Source organism: Salvelinus alpinus, chromosome 22 (assembly GCF_045679555.1).
Source record: "Salvelinus alpinus chromosome 22, SLU_Salpinus.1, whole genome shotgun sequence".
NCBI lineage: Eukaryota > Metazoa > Chordata > Actinopteri > Salmoniformes > Salmonidae > Salvelinus > Salvelinus alpinus.
This window is the reverse complement of record NC_092107.1, coordinates 51,536,936-51,556,935: the sequence shown is the minus strand read 5'-3', so window position 1 is coordinate 51,556,935 and position 20,000 is coordinate 51,536,936. Positions and strand designations below refer to the sequence as shown.

At 35.8% G+C, this 20,000-nt stretch overlaps 1 protein-coding gene across 1 annotated transcript in view; it reads right to left on the bottom strand.

The window, feature by feature from the left end:
- Window positions 1-20,000, bottom strand: part of LOC139549623 (cell adhesion molecule-related/down-regulated by oncogenes-like) — a 79,886-nt gene that overhangs the window by 4,730 nt on the left and 55,156 nt on the right. The window contains exons 11-15 of the mRNA XM_071360299.1: window positions 19,366-19,471; window positions 15,000-15,122; window positions 2,558-2,749; window positions 743-1,023; window positions 363-442 (exon numbers count right to left, since the gene is read on the bottom strand). Of these exons, the coding sequence (XP_071216400.1) occupies window positions 363-442; window positions 743-1,023; window positions 2,558-2,749; window positions 15,000-15,122; window positions 19,366-19,471 (782 nt within the window). The remainder of the gene's footprint in view (window positions 1-362; window positions 443-742; window positions 1,024-2,557; window positions 2,750-14,999; window positions 15,123-19,365; window positions 19,472-20,000) is intronic.

Genomic DNA, 20,000 nt, shown 5'->3' with positions numbered 1-20,000 from the left:
GAAGAGGAGAGAAGAGAAGAGGAAAGGAGAGGAGAGGAGAGAAGAGAAAAGGAGAGGAGGGGAGAGGATAGGAAAGGAGAGGAGAGGAGAGGAAAGGAAAGGAGAGGAAAGGAGAGGAGAGGAAAGGAGAGAAGACGAGAGGAGAGGAGAGGAGAGGAGAGAAGAGGAAAGGAGAGGAGGGGAGAGGAGAGGAGAGAAGAGGAAAGGAGAGGAGGGGAGAGGAGAGGAGAGAAGAGGAAAGGAGAGGAGGGGAGAGGAGAGGAGAGGGAAATGTACTGTATGTGAAGTGTGAATATGTAACAGACTGAAGCAGCAGCTAAACCAATAATAACCTAAGAAGCTCTGGTTGGTTCTCTCATTACCTGTTGTTGTTGCAGAAGTTCTGGCAACTCATACAGTCAGACGGGTCAGTCTGGGGCAAGGCTGTGTACACACCTTCACCCTGGAACACACAGAGACAAGAGAGATGTTGCTCTAACCGCTCTCTATATGGGTCTGTCTGTCTGTCTGTCTGTCTGTCTGTCTGTCTGTCTGTCTGTCTGTCTGTCTGTCTGTCTGTCTGTCTGTCTGTCTGTCTGTCTGTCTGTCTGTCTGTCTGTCTGTCTGTCTGTCTGTCTGTCTGTCTGTCTGTCTGTCTGTCTGTCTGTCTGTCTGTCTGTCTGTCTGTCTGTGTATACGTGAGAGAAAGTGCTACCTGTGTGTGTCTGTGTGTGTGTGTGTGCGTGTCTGCATGCTAACTCACATTGTGGTGGTGAGGGACAGGGTGCTCATACTCCACAGTGCTGTGTGGTAAGGAGGCATCGTGGCTGTGTGGTGGGTACCCCAGCCCAGCAGACCCATTACGCAGCGCCAGGCCGTTAGGCAGCTTGTGGTGCAGGTGGTGGCAGCCCTGGGGTAGACCGCTGTGCCCGTAGCCCCCGTGGACGCCACCGTTGATCCGGCTGCTACCAGGCAGGCTGGTGTACTCTAGAACATGGCCGTTCATCTCTGCAGGCTGGTAGAGGTAGCCTGGGGGGTCGTACTCTGGAGGGAGGGAGGGCGGGCGGGCAGGAGGGAGAGAGAGAGAGAGAGAGAGTGAGAGAGGGCGGGAGAGGGTAGAGAGAGGGCGGGAGGGAGAGAGAGGGAGAGAGAGAGAGGGCGGGAGGGAGAGGGAGAGAGAGATGGAGAGAAAGGGAGAGAGATAGGGAGAGAGAGAGAGAGAGAGAGAGGGAGAGAGGGAGAGAGAGGGAGGGAGGGCGGGAGGGAGGGAGAGGGGGAGGGAGGGAGGGAGGGAGGGAGGGGGAGAGGGAGAGGGAGAGGGAGAGGGAGGGAGCAGACACAGACAAAGAGCGAAAGAAATGGAAAAGACCGTTAGAAAAAGTAAGCCCCGAGCCAACAGCTCCTACTAGCTGCCAGAAGCTGCCACCATCTTGGCCTGTGATAATAATATTACATATGGAGGAGTGGAACTAGCAGTGAATGACCACCGAGATATTGTTTTTATACATCAATGAGTTTAAATTCAACCTCAATTTCACCCCTGGCCATATGGTTGTTGTCCTGCCAGTCTCTTGGGCTGCCAGTGCTAATACGACCATCTGGATACTGTGTGGACAGTTACTCTGTCTGTCTGTCTGTCTGTCTGTCTGTCTGTCTGTCTGTCTGTCTGTCTGTCTGTCTGTCTGTCTGTCTGTCTGTCTGTCTGTCTGTCTGTCTGTCTGTCTGTCTGTCTGTCTGTCTGTCTGTCTGTCTCTCTCTGTCTGTCTGTCTGTCTGTCTGTCTGTCTGTCTGTCTGTCTGTCTGTCTGTCTGTCTGTCTCTGTCTGTCTGTCTGTCTGTCTGTCTGTCTCTGTCTGTCTGTCTGTCTGTCTGTCTGTCTGTCTGTCTGTCTGTCTGTCTGTCTGTCTCTAACCCCTAGGGTCTAGGGGTTAGGGTCTAGGGGTTAGGGTACAGGGGTTAGGGTACAGGGGTTAGGGTACAGGGGTTAGGGTACAGGGGTTAGGGTCTAGGGGTTAGGGTACAGGGGTTAGGGTACAGGGGTTAGGGTACAGGGGTTAGGGTACAGGGGTTAGAGTCTAGGTGTTAGGGTATAGGGGTTAGGGTCTAGGGGTTAGAGTCTAGGGGTTAGAGTCTAGGGGTTAGGGTCTAGGGGTTAGGGTCTAGGGGTTAGAGTCTAGGGGTTAGAGTCTAGGGGTTAGAGTCTAGGGGTTAGGGTCTAGGGGTTAGGGTCTAGGGGTTAGGGTATAGGGGTTAGAGTCTAGGGGTTAGAGTCTAGGGGTTAGAGTCTAGGGGTTAGAGTCTAGGGGTTAGGGTCTAGGGGTTAGGGTCTAGGGGTTAGGGTATAGGGGTTAGAGTCTAGGGGTTAGAGTCTAGGGGTTAGGGTCTAGGGGTTAGGGTCTAGGGGTTAGGGTATAGGGGTTAGGGGTTAGAGTCTAGGGGTTAGGGTCTAGGGGTTAGGGGTTAGAGTCTAGGGGTTAGGGTCTAGGGGTTAGGGGTTAGAGTCTAGGGGTTAGGGTCTAGGGGTTAGGGTACAGGGGGTTAGAGTCTAGGGGTTAGGGTCTAGGGGTTAGGGTTCTCACTGTGCATGGTATTCTGCTGCCGGTTCCTCCACAGACACATGGTGATGAAGACGAGTAGGATGAGGACCATGACCCCTAGAACACAGCCCACGATCAGGTACAGCAGGCCCCCGGGTGGGGTGGGGGTGTCTGGGGGGTAGGGTCCCGGTGGGGTGATGGGGTGCTGGCTGGGGACCCCTGGGGGCTGGCGCGCTGTGTGGGGGGAGGAGGGTTAGGTTACTGATCCCTCTCTCAATAGTCTTCTCTCAACTAGTACTAGTAAACAGTGTGAAACACAGCAGTCTTCTCTCAACTAGTACTAGTAAACAGTGTGAAACCCAGCAGTCTTCTCTCAACTAGTACTAGTAAACAGTGTGAAACCCAGCAGTCTTCTCTCAACTAGTACTAGTAAACAGTGTGAAACCCAGCAGTCTTCTCTCAACTAGTACTAGTAAACAGTGTGAAACCCAGCAGCACATTTCTATACATTGTTACATTGTGTTCTATAAAACACTCATATTGTTACATTGTGTTCTATAAAACACTCATATTGTTACATTGTGTTCTATAAAACACTCATATTGTTACATTGTGTCCTATAAAACACTCATATTGTTACATTGTGTCCTATAAAACACTCATATTGTTACATTGTGTTCTATAAAATACTCATATTGTTACATTGTGTCCTATAAAACACTCATATTGTTACATTGTGTTCTATAAAACACTCATTTTGTTACATTGTGTCCTATAAAACACTCATATTGTTACATTGTGTTCTATAAAACACTCATATTGTTACATTGTGTTCTATAAAACACTCATATTGTTACATTGTGTTCTATAAAACACTCATATTGTTACATTGTGTTCTATAAAACACTCATATTGTTACATTGTGTTCTATAAGACACTCACATTGTTACATTGTGTCCTATAAAACACTCATATTGTTACATTGTGTTCTATAAAACACTCATATTGTTACATTGTGTCCTATAAAACACTCATATTGTTACATTGTGTTCTATAAAACACTCATATTGTTACATTGTGTTCTATAAAACACTCATATTGTTACATTGTGTCCTATAAAACACTCATATTGTTACATTGTGTTCTATAAAACACTCATATTGTTACATTGTGTTCTATAAAACACTCATATTGTTACATTGTGTTCTATAAAACACTCATATTGTTACATTGTGTCCTATAAAACACTCATATTGTTACATTGTGTCCTATAAAACACTCATATTGTGTCCTATAAGACACTCACATTGTGTCCTATAAAACACTCATATTGTGTCCTATAAGACACTCATATTGTTACATTGTGTTCTATAAAACACTCATATTGTTACATTGTGTCCTATAAAACACTCATATTGTGTCCTATAAAACACTCATTTTGTTACATTGTGTTCTATAAAACACTCATATTGTTACATTGTGTTCTATAAAACACGCATATTGTTACATTGTGTTCTATAAAACACTCATATTGTTACATTGTGTTCTATAAAACACTCATATTGTTACATTGTGTTCTATAAAACACTCATATTGTTACATTGTGTTCTATAAACACTCATATTGTTACATTGTGTTCTATAAAACACTCATATTGTTACATTGTGTTCTATAAAACACTCACATTGTTACATTGTGTTCTATAAAACACTCATATTGTTACATTGTGTTCTATAAAACACTCATATTGTTACATTGTGTTCTATAAAACACTCATATTGTTACATTGTGTTCTATAAAACACTCATATTGTTACATTGTGTTCTATAAAACACTCATATTGTTACATTGTGTTCTATAAAACACTCACATTGTTACATTGTGTTCTATAAAACACTCATATTGTTACATTGTGTTCTATAAAACACTCACATTGTTACATTGTGTTCTATAAAACACTCATATTGTTACATTGTGTCCTATAAAACACTCATATTGTTACATTGTGTTCTATAAAACACTCATATTGTTACATTGTGTTCTATAAAACACTCATATTGTTACATTGTGTTCTATAAAACACTCATTTTGTTACATTGTGTTCTATAAAACACGCATATTGTTACATTGTGTTCTATAAAACACTCATATTGTTACATTGTGTTCTATAAAACACTCACATTGTTACATTGTGTTCTATAAAACACTCATATTGTTACATTGTGTTCTATAAAACACTCACATTGTTACATTGTGTCCTATAAAACACTCACATTGTTACATTGTGTCCTATAAAACACTCATATTGTTACATTGTGTTCTATAAAACACTCATATTGTTACATTGTGTTCTATAAAACACTCATATTGTTACATTGTGTCCTATAAAACACTCATATTGTTACATTGTGTCATATAAAACACTCATATTGTTACATTGTGTTCTATAAAACACTCATATTGTTACATTGTGTCCTATAAAACACTCATATTGTTACATTGTGTTCTATAAAACACTCATATTGTTACATTGTGTTCTATAAAACACTCACATTGTTACATTGTGTTCTATAAAACACTCATATTGTTACATTGTGTTCTATAAAACACTCATATTGTTACATTGTGTTCTATAAAACACTCACATTGTTACATTGTGTCCTATAAAACACTCATATTGTTACATTGTGTTCTATAAAACACTCATATTGTTACATTGTGTTCTATAAAACACTCACATTGTTACATTGTGTTCTATAAAACACTCATATTGTTACATTGTGTCCTATAAAACACTCATATTGTTACATTGTGTCATATAAAACACTCATATTGTTACATTGTGTTCTATAAAACACTCATATTGTTACATTGTGTTCTATAAACACTCATATTGTTACATTGTGTTCTATAAAACACTCATATTGTTACATTGTGTTCTATAAAACACTCACATTGTTACATTGTGTTCTATAAACACTCATATTGTTACATTGTGTTCTATAAAACACTCATATTGTTACATTGTGTTCTATAAAACACTCATATTGTTACATTGTGTCCTATAAAACACTCATATTGTTACATTGTGTTCTATAAAACACTCATATTGTTACATTGTGTTCTATAAAACACTCACATTGTTACATTGTGTTCTATAAAACACTCATATTGTTACATTGTGTTCTATAAGACACTCATATTGTTACATTGTGTCCTATAAAACACTCATATTGTTACATTGTGTTCTATAAAACACTCATATTGTTACATTGTGTCCTATAAAACACTCATATTGTTACATTGTGTCCTATAAAACACTCATATTGTGTCCTATAAAACACTCATATTGTTACATTGTGTTCTATAAAACACTCATATTGTTACATTGTGTTCTATAAAACACTCATATTGTTACATTGTGTCCTATAAAACACTCATATTGTTACATTGTGTTCTATAAAACACTCATATTGTTACATTGTGTTCTATAAAACACTCATATTGTTACATTGTGTTCTATAAAACACTCATATTGTTACATTGTGTCCTATAAAACACTCATATTGTTACATTGTGTCCTATAAAACACTCATATTGTGTCCTATAAGACACTCACATTGTGTCCTATAAAACACTCATATTGTGTCCTATAAGACACTCATATTGTTACATTGTGTTCTATAAAACACTCATATTGTTACATTGTGTCCTATAAAACACTCATATTGTGTCCTATAAAACACTCATTTTGTTACATTGTGTTCTATAAAACACTCATATTGTTACATTGTGTTCTATAAAACACGCATATTGTTACATTGTGTTCTATAAAACACTCATATTGTTACATTGTGTTCTATAAAACACTCATATTGTTACATTGTGTTCTATAAAACACTCATATTGTTACATTGTGTTCTATAAACACTCATATTGTTACATTGTGTTCTATAAAACACTCATATTGTTACATTGTGTTCTATAAAACACTCACATTGTTACATTGTGTTCTATAAAACACTCATATTGTTACATTGTGTTCTATAAAACACTCATATTGTTACATTGTGTTCTATAAAACACTCATATTGTTACATTGTGTTCTATAAAACACTCATATTGTTACATTGTGTTCTATAAAACACTCATATTGTTACATTGTGTTCTATAAAACACTCACATTGTTACATTGTGTTCTATAAAACACTCATATTGTTACATTGTGTTCTATAAAACACTCACATTGTTACATTGTGTTCTATAAAACACTCATATTGTTACATTGTGTCCTATAAAACACTCATATTGTTACATTGTGTTCTATAAAACACTCATATTGTTACATTGTGTTCTATAAAACACTCATATTGTTACATTGTGTTCTATAAAACACTCATTTTGTTACATTGTGTTCTATAAAACACGCATATTGTTACATTGTGTTCTATAAAACACTCATATTGTTACATTGTGTTCTATAAAACACTCACATTGTTACATTGTGTTCTATAAAACACTCATATTGTTACATTGTGTTCTATAAAACACTCACATTGTTACATTGTGTCCTATAAAACACTCACATTGTTACATTGTGTCCTATAAAACACTCATATTGTTACATTGTGTTCTATAAAACACTCATATTGTTACATTGTGTTCTATAAAACACTCATATTGTTACATTGTGTCCTATAAAACACTCATATTGTTACATTGTGTCATATAAAACACTCATATTGTTACATTGTGTTCTATAAAACACTCATATTGTTACATTGTGTCCTATAAAACACTCATATTGTTACATTGTGTTCTATAAAACACTCATATTGTTACATTGTGTTCTATAAAACACTCACATTGTTACATTGTGTTCTATAAAACACTCATATTGTTACATTGTGTTCTATAAAACACTCATATTGTTACATTGTGTTCTATAAAACACTCACATTGTTACATTGTGTCCTATAAAACACTCATATTGTTACATTGTGTTCTATAAAACACTCATATTGTTACATTGTGTTCTATAAAACACTCACATTGTTACATTGTGTTCTATAAAACACTCATATTGTTACATTGTGTCCTATAAAACACTCATATTGTTACATTGTGTCATATAAAACACTCATATTGTTACATTGTGTTCTATAAAACACTCATATTGTTACATTGTGTTCTATAAACACTCATATTGTTACATTGTGTTCTATAAAACACTCATATTGTTACATTGTGTTCTATAAAACACTCACATTGTTACATTGTGTTCTATAAACACTCATATTGTTACATTGTGTTCTATAAAACACTCATATTGTTACATTGTGTTCTATAAAACACTCATATTGTTACATTGTGTCCTATAAAACACTCATATTGTTACATTGTGTTCTATAAAACACTCATATTGTTACATTGTGTTCTATAAAACACTCACATTGTTACATTGTGTTCTATAAAACACTCATATTGTTACATTGTGTTCTATAAGACACTCATATTGTTACATTGTGTCCTATAAAACACTCATATTGTTACATTGTGTTCTATAAAACACTCATATTGTTACATTGTGTCCTATAAAACACTCATATTGTTACATTGTGTCCTATAAAACACTCATATTGTGTCCTATAAAACACTCATATTGTTACATTGTGTTCTATAAAACACTCATATTGTTACATTGTGTTCTATAAAGCACTCATATTGTTACATTGTGTCCTATAAAACACTCATATTGTTACATTGTGTCCTATAAAACACTCATATTGTGTCCTATAAAACACTCATATTGTTACATTGTGTTCTATAAAACACTCATATTGTGTCCTATAAAACACTCATATTGTTACATTGTGTTCTATAAAACACTCATATTGTTACATTGTGTTCTATAAAACACTCATATTGTGTCCTATAAAACACTCATATTGTTACATTGTGTTCTATAAAACACTCATATTGTGTCCTATAAAACACTCATATTGTTACATTGTGTCCTATAAAACACTCATATTGTTACATTGTGTTCTATAAAACACTCATATTGTTACATTGTGTTCTATAAAACACTCATATTGTTACATTGTGTTCTATAAAACACTCACATTGTTACATTGTGTTCTATAAAACACTCATATTGTTACATTGTGTTCTATAAAACACTCATATTGTTACATTGTGTTCTATAAAACACTCACATTGTTACATTGTGTTCTATAAAACACTCATATTGTTACATTGTGTTCTATAAAACACTCACATTGTTACATTGTGTTCTATAAAACACTCATATTGTTACATTGTGTTCTATAAAACACTCACATTGTTACATTGTGTTCTATAAAACACTCATATTGTTACATTGTGTTCTATAAAACACTCACATTGTTACATTGTGTTCTATAAAACACTCATATTGTTACATTGTGTTCTATAAAACACTCACATTGTTACATTGTGTTCTATAAAACACTCATATTGTTACATTGTGTTCTATAAAACACTCATATTGTTACATTGTGTCCTATAAAACACTCACATTGTTACATTGTGTCCTATAAAACACTCATATTGTTACATTGTGTTCTATAAAACACTCATATTGTTACATTGTGTCCTATAAAACACTCATATTGTTACATTGTGTTCTATAAAACACTCACATTGTTACATTGTGTTCTATAAAACACTCACATTGTTACATTGTGTTCTATAAAACACTCATATTGTTACATTGTGTCCTATAAAACACTCATATTGTTACATTGTGTTCTATAAAACACTCATATTGTTACATTGTGTCCTATAAAACACTCATATTGTTACATTGTGTCCTATAAAACACTCATATTGTTACATTGTGTTCTATAAAACACTCATATTGTTACATTGTGTTCTATAAAACACTCATATTGTTACATTGTGTCCTATAAAACACTCATATTGTTACATTGTGTCATATAAAACACTCATATTGTTACATTGTGTTCTATAAAACACTCATATTGTTACATTGTGTCCTATAAAACACTCATATTGTTACATTGTGTTCTATAAAACACTCATATTGTTACATTGTGTTCTATAAAACACTCACATTGTTACATTGTGTTCTATAAAACACTCATATTGTTACATTGTGTTCTATAAAACACTCATATTGTTACATTGTGTTCTATAAAACACTCACATTGTTACATTGTGTCCTATAAAACACTCATATTGTTACATTGTGTTCTATAAAACACTCATATTGTTACATTGTGTTCTATAAAACACTCAAATTGTTACATTGTGTTCTATAAAACACTCATATTGTTACATTGTGTCCTATAAAACACTCATATTGTTACATTGTGTCATATAAAACACTCATATTGTTACATTGTGTTCTATAAAACACTCATATTGTTACATTGTGTTCTATAAACACTCATATTGTTACATTGTGTTCTATAAAACACTCATATTGTTACATTGTGTTCTATAAAACACTCATATTGTTACATTGTGTCCTATAAAACACTCATATTGTTACATTGTGTTCTATAAAACACTCATATTGTTACATTGTGTTCTATAAGACACTCATATTGTTACATTGTGTTCTATAAAACACTCACATTGTTACATTGTGTTCTATAAAACACTCATATTGTTACATTGTGTCCTATAAAACACTCATATTGTTACATTGTGTTCTATAAAACACTCACATTGTTACATTGTGTTCTATAAAACACTCACATTGTTACATTGTGTTCTATAAAACACTCATATTGTTACATTGTGTCCTATAAAACACTCATATTGTTACATTGTGTTCTATAAAACACTCACATTGTTACATTGTGTTCTATAAAACACTCATATTGTTACATTGTGTCCTATAAAACACTCATATTGTTACATTGTGTTCTATAAAACACTCATATTGTTACATTGTGTCCTATAAAACACTCATATTGTTACATTGTGTCCTATAAAACACTCATATTGTTACATTGTGTTCTATAAAACACTCATATTGTTACATTGTGTTCTATAAAACACTCATATTGTTACATTGTGTCCTATAAAACACTCATATTGTTACATTGTGTCATATAAAACACTCATATTGTTACATTGTGTTCTATAAAACACTCATATTGTTACATTGTGTCCTATAAAACACTCATATTGTTACATTGTGTTCTATAAAACACTCATATTGTTACATTGTGTTCTATAAAACACTCACATTGTTACATTGTGTTCTATAAAACACTCATATTGTTACATTGTGTTCTATAAAACACTCATATTGTTACATTGTGTTCTATAAAACACTCACATTGTTACATTGTGTCCTATAAAACACTCATATTGTTACATTGTGTTCTATAAAACACTCATATTGTTACATTGTGTTCTATAAAACACTCAAATTGTTACATTGTGTTCTATAAAACACTCATATTGTTACATTGTGTCCTATAAAACACTCATATTGTTACATTGTGTCATATAAAACACTCATATTGTTACATTGTGTTCTATAAAACACTCATATTGTTACATTGTGTTCTATAAACACTCATATTGTTACATTGTGTTCTATAAAACACTCATATTGTTACATTGTGTTCTATAAAACACTCACATTGTTACATTGTGTTCTATAAACACTCATATTGTTACATTGTGTTCTATAAAACACTCATATTGTTACATTGTGTTCTATAAAACACTCATATTGTTACATTGTGTCCTATAAAACACTCATATTGTTACATTGTGTTCTATAAAACACTCATATTGTTACATTGTGTTCTATAAAACACTCACATTGTTACATTGTGTTCTATAAAACACTCATATTGTTACATTGTGTTCTATAAGACACTCATATTGTTACATTGTGTCCTATAAAACACTCATATTGTTACATTGTGTTCTATAAAACACTCATATTGTTACATTGTGTCCTATAAAACACTCATATTGTTACATTGTGTCCTATAAAACACTCATATTGTGTCCTATAAAACACTCATATTGTTACATTGTGTTCTATAAAACACTCATATTGTTACATTGTGTTCTATAAAGCACTCATATTGTTACATTGTGTCCTATAAAACACTCATATTGTTACATTGTGTCCTATAAAACACTCATATTGTGTCCTATAAAACACTCATATTGTTACATTGTGTTCTATAAAACACTCATATTGTGTTCTATAAAACACTCATATTGTTACATTGTGTTCTATAAAACACTCATATTGTTACATTGTGTTCTATAAAACACTCATATTGTGTCCTATAAAACACTCATATTGTTACATTGTGTTCTATAAAACACTCATATTGTGTCCTATAAAACACTCATATTGTTACATTGTGTCCTATAAAACACTCATATTGTTACATTGTGTTCTATAAAACACTCATATTGTTACATTGTGTTCTATAAAACACTCACATTGTTACATTGTGTTCTATAAAACACTCATATTGTTACATTGTGTTCTATAAAACACTCATATTGTTACATTGTGTTCTATAAAACACTCACATTGTTACATTGTGTTCTATAAAACACTCATATTGTTACATTGTGTTCTATAAAACACTCACATTGTTACATTGTGTTCTATAAAACACTCATATTGTTACATTGTGTTCTATAAAACACTCACATTGTTACATTGTGTTCTATAAAACACTCATATTGTTACATTGTGTTCTATAAAACACTCACATTGTTACATTGTGTTCTATAAAACACTCATATTGTTACATTGTGTTCTATAAAACACTCACATTGTTACATTGTGTTCTATAAAACACTCATATTGTTACATTGTGTTCTATAAAACACTCATATTGTTACATTGTGTCCTATAAAACACTCACATTGTTACATTGTGTCCTATAAAACACTCATATTGTTACATTGTGTTCTATAAAACACTCATATTGTTACATTGTGTCCTATAAAACACTCATATTGTTACATTGTGTTCTATAAAACACTCACATTGTTACATTGTGTTCTATAAAACACTCATATTGTTACATTGTGTCCTATAAAACACTCATATTGTTACATTATGTCCTATAAAACACTCATATTGTTACATTGTGTTCTATAAGACACTCATTTTGTTACATTGTGTTCTATAAAACACTCATATTGTTACATTGTGTCCTATAAAACACTCACATTGTTACATTGTGTTCTATAAAACACTCATATTGTTACATTGTGTTCTATAAAACACTCATATTGTTACATTGTGTCCTATAAAACACTCATATTGTTACATTGTGTTCTATAAAACACTCATATTGTTACATTGTGTTCTATAAGACACTCATATTGTTACATTGTGTTCTATAAAACACTCATATTGTTACATTGTGTTCTATAAAACACTCACATTGTTACATTGTGTCCTATAAAACACTCATATTGTTACATTGTGTTCTATAAAACACTCACATTGTTACATTGTGTTCTATAAAACACTCACATTGTTACATTGTGTTCTATAAAACACTCATATTGTTACATTGTGTCCTATAAAACACTCATATTGTTACATTGTGTTCTATAAAACACTCACATTGTTACATTGTGTTCTATAAAACACTCACATTGTTACATTGTGTTCTATAAAACACTCATATTGTTACATTGTGTCCTATAAAACACTCATATTGTTACATTGTGTTCTATAAAACACTCATATTGTTACATTGTGTCCTATAAAACACTCATATTGTTACATTGTGTCCTATAAAACACTCATATTGTTACATTGTGTCCTATAAAACACTCATATTGTTACATTGTGTTCTATAAAACACTCATATTGTTACATTGTGTTCTATAAAACACTCATATTGTTACATTGTGTTCTATAAAACACTCATATTGTTACATTGTGTTCTATAAAACACTCATATTGTTACATTGTGTTCTATAAAACACTCATATTGTTACATTGTGTTCTATAAAACACTCATATTGTTACATTGTGTTCTATAAAACACTCATATTGTTACATTGTGTTCTATAAAACACTCATATTGTTACATTGTGTCCTATAAAACACTCATATTGTTACATTGTGTTCTATAAAACACTCACATTGTTACATTGTGTTCTATAAAACACTCACATTGTTACATTGTGTTCTATAAAACACTCATATTGTTACATTGTGTTCTATAAAACACTCATATTGTTACATTGTGTCCTATAAAACACTCATATTGTTACATTGTGTTCTATAAAACACTCACATTGTTACATTGTGTTCTATAAAACACTCACATTGTTACATTGTGTTCTATAAGACACTCACATTGTTACATTGTGTTCTATAAAACACTCACATTGTTACATTGTGTTCTATAAGACACTCACATTGTTACATTGTGTTCTATAAAACACTCACATTGTTACATTGTGTTCTATAAAACACTCACATTGTTACATTGTGTTCTATAAGACACTCACATTGTTACATTGTGTTCTATAAAACACTCACATTGTTACATTGTGTTCTATAAAACACTCATATTGTTACATTGTGTCCTATAAAACACTCACATTGTTACATTGTGTTCTATAAAACACTCATATTGTTACATTGTGTTCTATAAGACACTCATTTTGTTACATTGTGTTCTATAAAACACTCATATTGTTACATTGTGTTCTATAAAACACTCATATTGTTACATTGTGTTCTATAAAAAACTCACATTGTTACATTGTGTTCTATAAAACACTCATATTGTTACATTGTGTTCTATAAGACACTCATTTTGTTACATTGTGTTCTATAAAACACTCATATTGTTACATTGTGTTCTATAAAACACTCATATTGTTACATTGTGTCCTATAAAACACTCACATTGTTACATTGTGTCCTATAAAACACTCATATTGTTACATTGTGTTCTATAAGACACTCATTTTGTTACATTGTGTTCTATAAAACACTCATATTGTTACATTGTGTTCTATAAAACACTCATATTGTTACATTGTGTTCTATAAAAAACTCACATTGTTACATTGTGTTCTATAAAACACTCATATTGTTACATTGTGTTCTATAAAACACTCATATTGTTACATTGTGTTCTATAAAACACTCATATTGTTACATTGTGTTCTATAAAACACTCATATTGTTACATTGTGTCCTATAAAACACTCATATTGTTACATTGTGTTCTATAAAACACTCATATTGTTACATTGTGTCCTATAAAACACTCATATTGTTACATTGTGTTCTATAAAGCACTCATATTGTTACATTGTGTCCTATAAAACACTTGTGTGTGTGTGTGTGTGTGTGTGTGTGTGTGTGTGTGTGTGTGTGTGTGTGTGTGTGTGTGTGTGTGTGTGTGTGTGTGTGTGTGTGTGTGTGTTTCGGGTCCAGTTCTACCTTTGGTCTCACAGATCATGACGTTGCTGTATTCACTCTCTCCCCCATCGTTGAAACACTGCATCTTGATGTCATAGGATGTCTCTGGCTGGAGCTGACCTATCAGGTGCCACTGTTTCAGACCTGGGGGAGAAAGATAGAGAGAGAGAGAGAGAGAGAGAGAGAGAGAGAGAGAGAGAGAGAGAGAGAGAGAGAGAGAGAGAGAGAGACACAGAGAGAGAGACACAGACAGACAGACAGACAGACAGACAGACAGACAGACAGACAGACAGACAGACAGACAGACAGACAGACAGACAGACAGACAGACAGACAGACAGACAGACAGACAGACAGACAGAGAAGATTGTTTCATCTGAATGGTGTGTTATTCACTGAATGACAATCTCATCACACCCTCTTCAATATTGTCTCTCTCTCTGTCTCTCTCTCTCTCTCTCTCTCTCTCTCTCTCTCTCTCTCTCTCTCTCTCTCTCTCTCTCTCTCTCTCTCTCTCTCTCTCTCTCTCTCTCTCTCTCTCTCTCTCTCTCTCTCTCTCTCTCTCTCTCTCTCTCTCTCTCTCTCAATTGGAGGGCTTTATAGGCATTGGAAACATATCTTAAAGTTGCCAAGGCAAGTGAAATCGATAATTAAAAACAGTATATACAGTGTTGTAATGATGTGCAAATAGTTAAAGTACAAAAGGGAAAATAAATAAACATAAATGTAGGTTGTATTTACAATGGTGTTTGTTCTTCACTGGTTGCCCTTTTCTTGTGGCAAAAGGTCACGCATCTTGCTGCTGTGATGCACACTGTGGTATTTCACCCAGTAGATATGGGTTTGTTTTCTAATTCTTAGTGGATCTGTGTATTCTGAGGGAAATATGTGTCTCTAATATGGTCATACATTTGGCAGGAGGTTAGGAAGTGCAGCTCAGTTTCCACCTCATTTTGTGGGCAGTGGGAACATAGCCTGTCTTCTCTTGAGAGCCAGGTCTGCCTATGGTGGTCTCTCTCAATAGCAAGGCTATGCTCTCTGTCTCTCTGTCTCTCTGTCTGGGAACATATATTTGTATTACATTTTTATTTAACCTTTCTTTAACCTTTATTTAACCTTTCTTTAACCTTTATTTAACTAGGCAAGCCAGTTAAGAACAAATTCTTATTTACAATGATGGCCTACCAAAAGGCAAAAGGCCTCCTGTGGTGGACGGGGGATTAAAAATACAAAATACAAAATAAAACACACAGCATGACAAGAGTGACAACACAACACTACATAAATAGTTGCAAGATCGAATCCCCCGAGCTGACAAGGTAAAAATCTGTCGTTCTGCCCCTGAACAAGGTAGTTAACCCACTGTTCCCCGGTAGGCCGGCATTGAAAATAAGAATTTGTTCTTAACTGACTTGCCGAGTTAAATAAAGATAAAATAACTAGAGACCTAAGACAACAGTGGGAACATAGCCTGTCTTCTCTTGAGAGCCAGGTCTGTCTACGGCAGCCATTCTCTACAGCAAGGCTCTGCTCACTGAGTCTGTGCTTCCCTTAAGTGTGGGTCAGTCACAGTAGGTCAGGTATTCTGCCACTGGGTACTCTCTGTTGAGGGCTTTCTCTCTCAGTAGTCCCATGAGGACTTTACTCCAGACAACCTCCTTATATGACAGCTGCCTGTTAGTTCTGGCCCTGCTCCAGCATTACCCCCTCATTACAGGATTACTTAAAACTAGTTGTGTGTACAAGTGCCGTATATGAAGCTAATCCTGTGTAATGGAAGTCTTCCGATTAGCTTGGAAAGACAGTACCGTGCAGTATCGAAGAGCCCTGCTGTTCGATCATCTGATTTTTCCAATTTAACTTCACTAGGGGTTAGGGGTCAGCATTCGGAATTTTGGATGAAAAGCCCAAATTAAACTGCCTGCTTCTCAGGCCCAGAAGATATGATATGCATATAACTGGTAGATTTGGATAGAAAACACTTTAAAGTGTTTGCGCACGACCGAGAGAGTGCCTTTCTTGTTTACCTTTTATATTGACGACATTATTGTCCCTGTTGAAATATTATCGATTATTTAGGCTAAAAACAACCTGAGGATTGAATATAAACATCGTTTGACATGTTTCTATGAACTTTACGGATACAATTTGGATTTTTTGTCTGCCTGTTTTGACTGCGTTTGAGCCTGTGGATTACTGAAGAAAACACATCGAACAAAACTGAGGTTTTTGGATATATAAAGAGACTTTATCGAATCATGCTCATTTGAAAGCACATTACGGACTCCTCTTTAAATCTGCGTATATTTCTCCAAAGCTCAGTTGTCCAGAGTCTGCACAACTCTGCCAGGACCTAAGATCAAGGGAGACGCTCAAGTGTTTTAGTACTATATCTCTTGACATAATGATGAAAACAGTCATGGCCTCTAAACCTTCAAGCTGCATACTGGACCCTATTCCAACTAAACTACTGAAGGAGCTGCTTCCTGTGCTCGGCCCTCCTATGTTGAACATAATAAACGGCTCTCTATCCTCCTGATGTGTACCAAACTCACTAAAAGTGGCAGTAATAAAGCCTCTCTTGAAAAAGCCAGACCTTGACCCAGAAAATATAAAAAGCTATCGGCCTATATCGAATCTCCCATTCCTCTCGACATTTAAAAAAAGAAGCTGTGAAGGACCTACTCTGGACCCTGATCTCTCTTTGGATGAACATATCAAGACTGTTTCAAGGACAGCTTTTTTCCATCTACGTAACATTGCAAAAATCAGAAACTTTCTGTCCAAAAATGATGCAGAAAAATATATCCATGCTTTTTTCACTTCTAGGTTAGACTACTGCAATGCTCTACTTACCGGCTACCCGGATAAAGCACTAAATAAACTTCAGTTAGTGCTAAACACGGCTGCTAGAATCCTGACTAGAACCAAAACATTTGATCATATTACTCCAGTGCTAGCCTCTATACACTGGCTTCCTGTTAAGGCAAGGGCTGATTTCAAGGTTTTACTGTTAACCTACAAAGCATTACACGGGCCTGCTCCTACCTATCTTTCCGAGTTGGTCCTGCCCTACATACCTACACGTACGCTACGGTCACAAGACGCAGGCTTCCTTACTGTCCCTAGAATTTCTAAGCAAACAGCTGGAGGCTTTCTCCTATAGATCTCCATTTTTATGGAATGGTCTGCCTACCCATGTGAGAGACGCAGACTCGGTCTCAACCTTTAAGTCTTTATTGAAGACTCATCTCTTCAGTAGGTCCTATGATTGAGTGTAGTCTGGCCTAGGAGTGTGAAGGTGAACAGAAAGGCACTGGAGTAATGAACCGCCCTTGCTGTCTCTGCCTGGCCGGTTCCCCTCTCTCCACTGGGGTTCTCTGCCTCTAACCCTATTACAGGGGCTGAGTCACTGGCTTACTGGTGCTCTTCCATGCCGTCCCTATGAGGGGTACGTCACTTGAGTGGGTTGAGTCACTGACGTGATCTTCCTGTCTGGGTTGGCGCCCCCCCCCCCCCCCTGGTTTGTGCTGTGGTGGAGATCTTTGTGGGCTATACTCGGCCTTGTCTCAGGATGGTAAGTTGGTGGTTGAAGATATCCCTCTAGTGGTGTGGGGGCTGTGCTTTGGCAAAGTGGGTGGGGTTATATCCTGCCTGTTTGGCCCTGTCCGGGGGTATCATCGGATGGGGCCACAGTGTCTCCCGACCCCTCCTGTCTCAGCCTCCAGTATTTATGCTGCAGTAGTTTATGTGTCGGGGGGCTAGGGTCAGTCTGTTATATCTGGAGTACTTCTCCTGTCTTATCCGGTGTCCTGTGTGAATTTAAGTATGCTCTCTCTAATTCTCTCTTTCTCTCTTTCTTTCTCTCTCTCGGAGGACCTGAGCCCTAGGACCATGTCTCAGGACTACCTGGCCTGATGACTCCTTGCTGTCCCCAGTCCACCTGGCCGTGCTGCTGCTCCAGTTTCAACTGTTCTGCCTGCGGCTATGGAACCCTGACCTGTTCACCGGACGTGCTACCTGTCCCAGACTTGCTGTTTTCGACTGTGTAATACCTGAATATATGACAATAGAAGCTAACCCCGTGTAATACCTGAGTACATGGTTACTAAGATAAACTAGTATATATATATATATTTACACACCTTGTCCCGCCACCTCTCCTCCCCCCTCTCTTCCTCCCTCGTCTCATGCTCTCCTTCCCTCTCTTCCTCGCCCTCCCCCCTTTACCTCACCTTCCTCCCTCCCTCCCACCCTCTCTCTCGGACCGTACTCAGATTTCAGTTCAGGGCCATTAGCACTCAGATATTTATTAAAAACACATTTCACACATTTCACACAGACACACACACACACACACACACACACACAAACACAGTAAACTCACCTTCAACCACGTCCCGTTTGTAATCACTGTCATTGTCACTATCAGTAGGTCTGTAGTAGATGTAGAATCCTTGGATGGGTGTGTTGTTGTTGCTAGAAGGTGTGTACTGGAGGAACCACACAGAATCAGAGTTAGATCACAGCATCTCAGCATACATAACAACTGCCTGGTTGACAATGTAAACACTGAAGAGTAAAAACTCAAACTCAAAAGGAAAGGGTGAACCCTCACACTAACCGACCGGTTCATCAATATGACTGTTCTAATAGTTCTTATCGTCTTCTCAGAACACAACAGAGTTCTAATCGTCTTCTCAGAACACAACAGAGTTCTAATCGTCTTCTCAGAACACAACAGAGTTCTAATCGTCTTCTCAGAACACAACAGAGTTCTAATCGTCTTCTCAGAACACAACAGAGTTCTAATCGTCTTCTCAGAACACAACAGAGTTCTAATCGTCTTCTCAGAACACAACAGAGTTCTAATCGTCTTCTCAGAACACAACAGAGTTCTAATCGTCTTCTCAGAACACAACAGAGTTCTAATCGTCTTCTCACAACACAACAGAGTTCTAATCGTCTTCTCAGAACACAACAGAGTTCTAATCGTCTTCTCAGAACACAACAGAGTTCTAA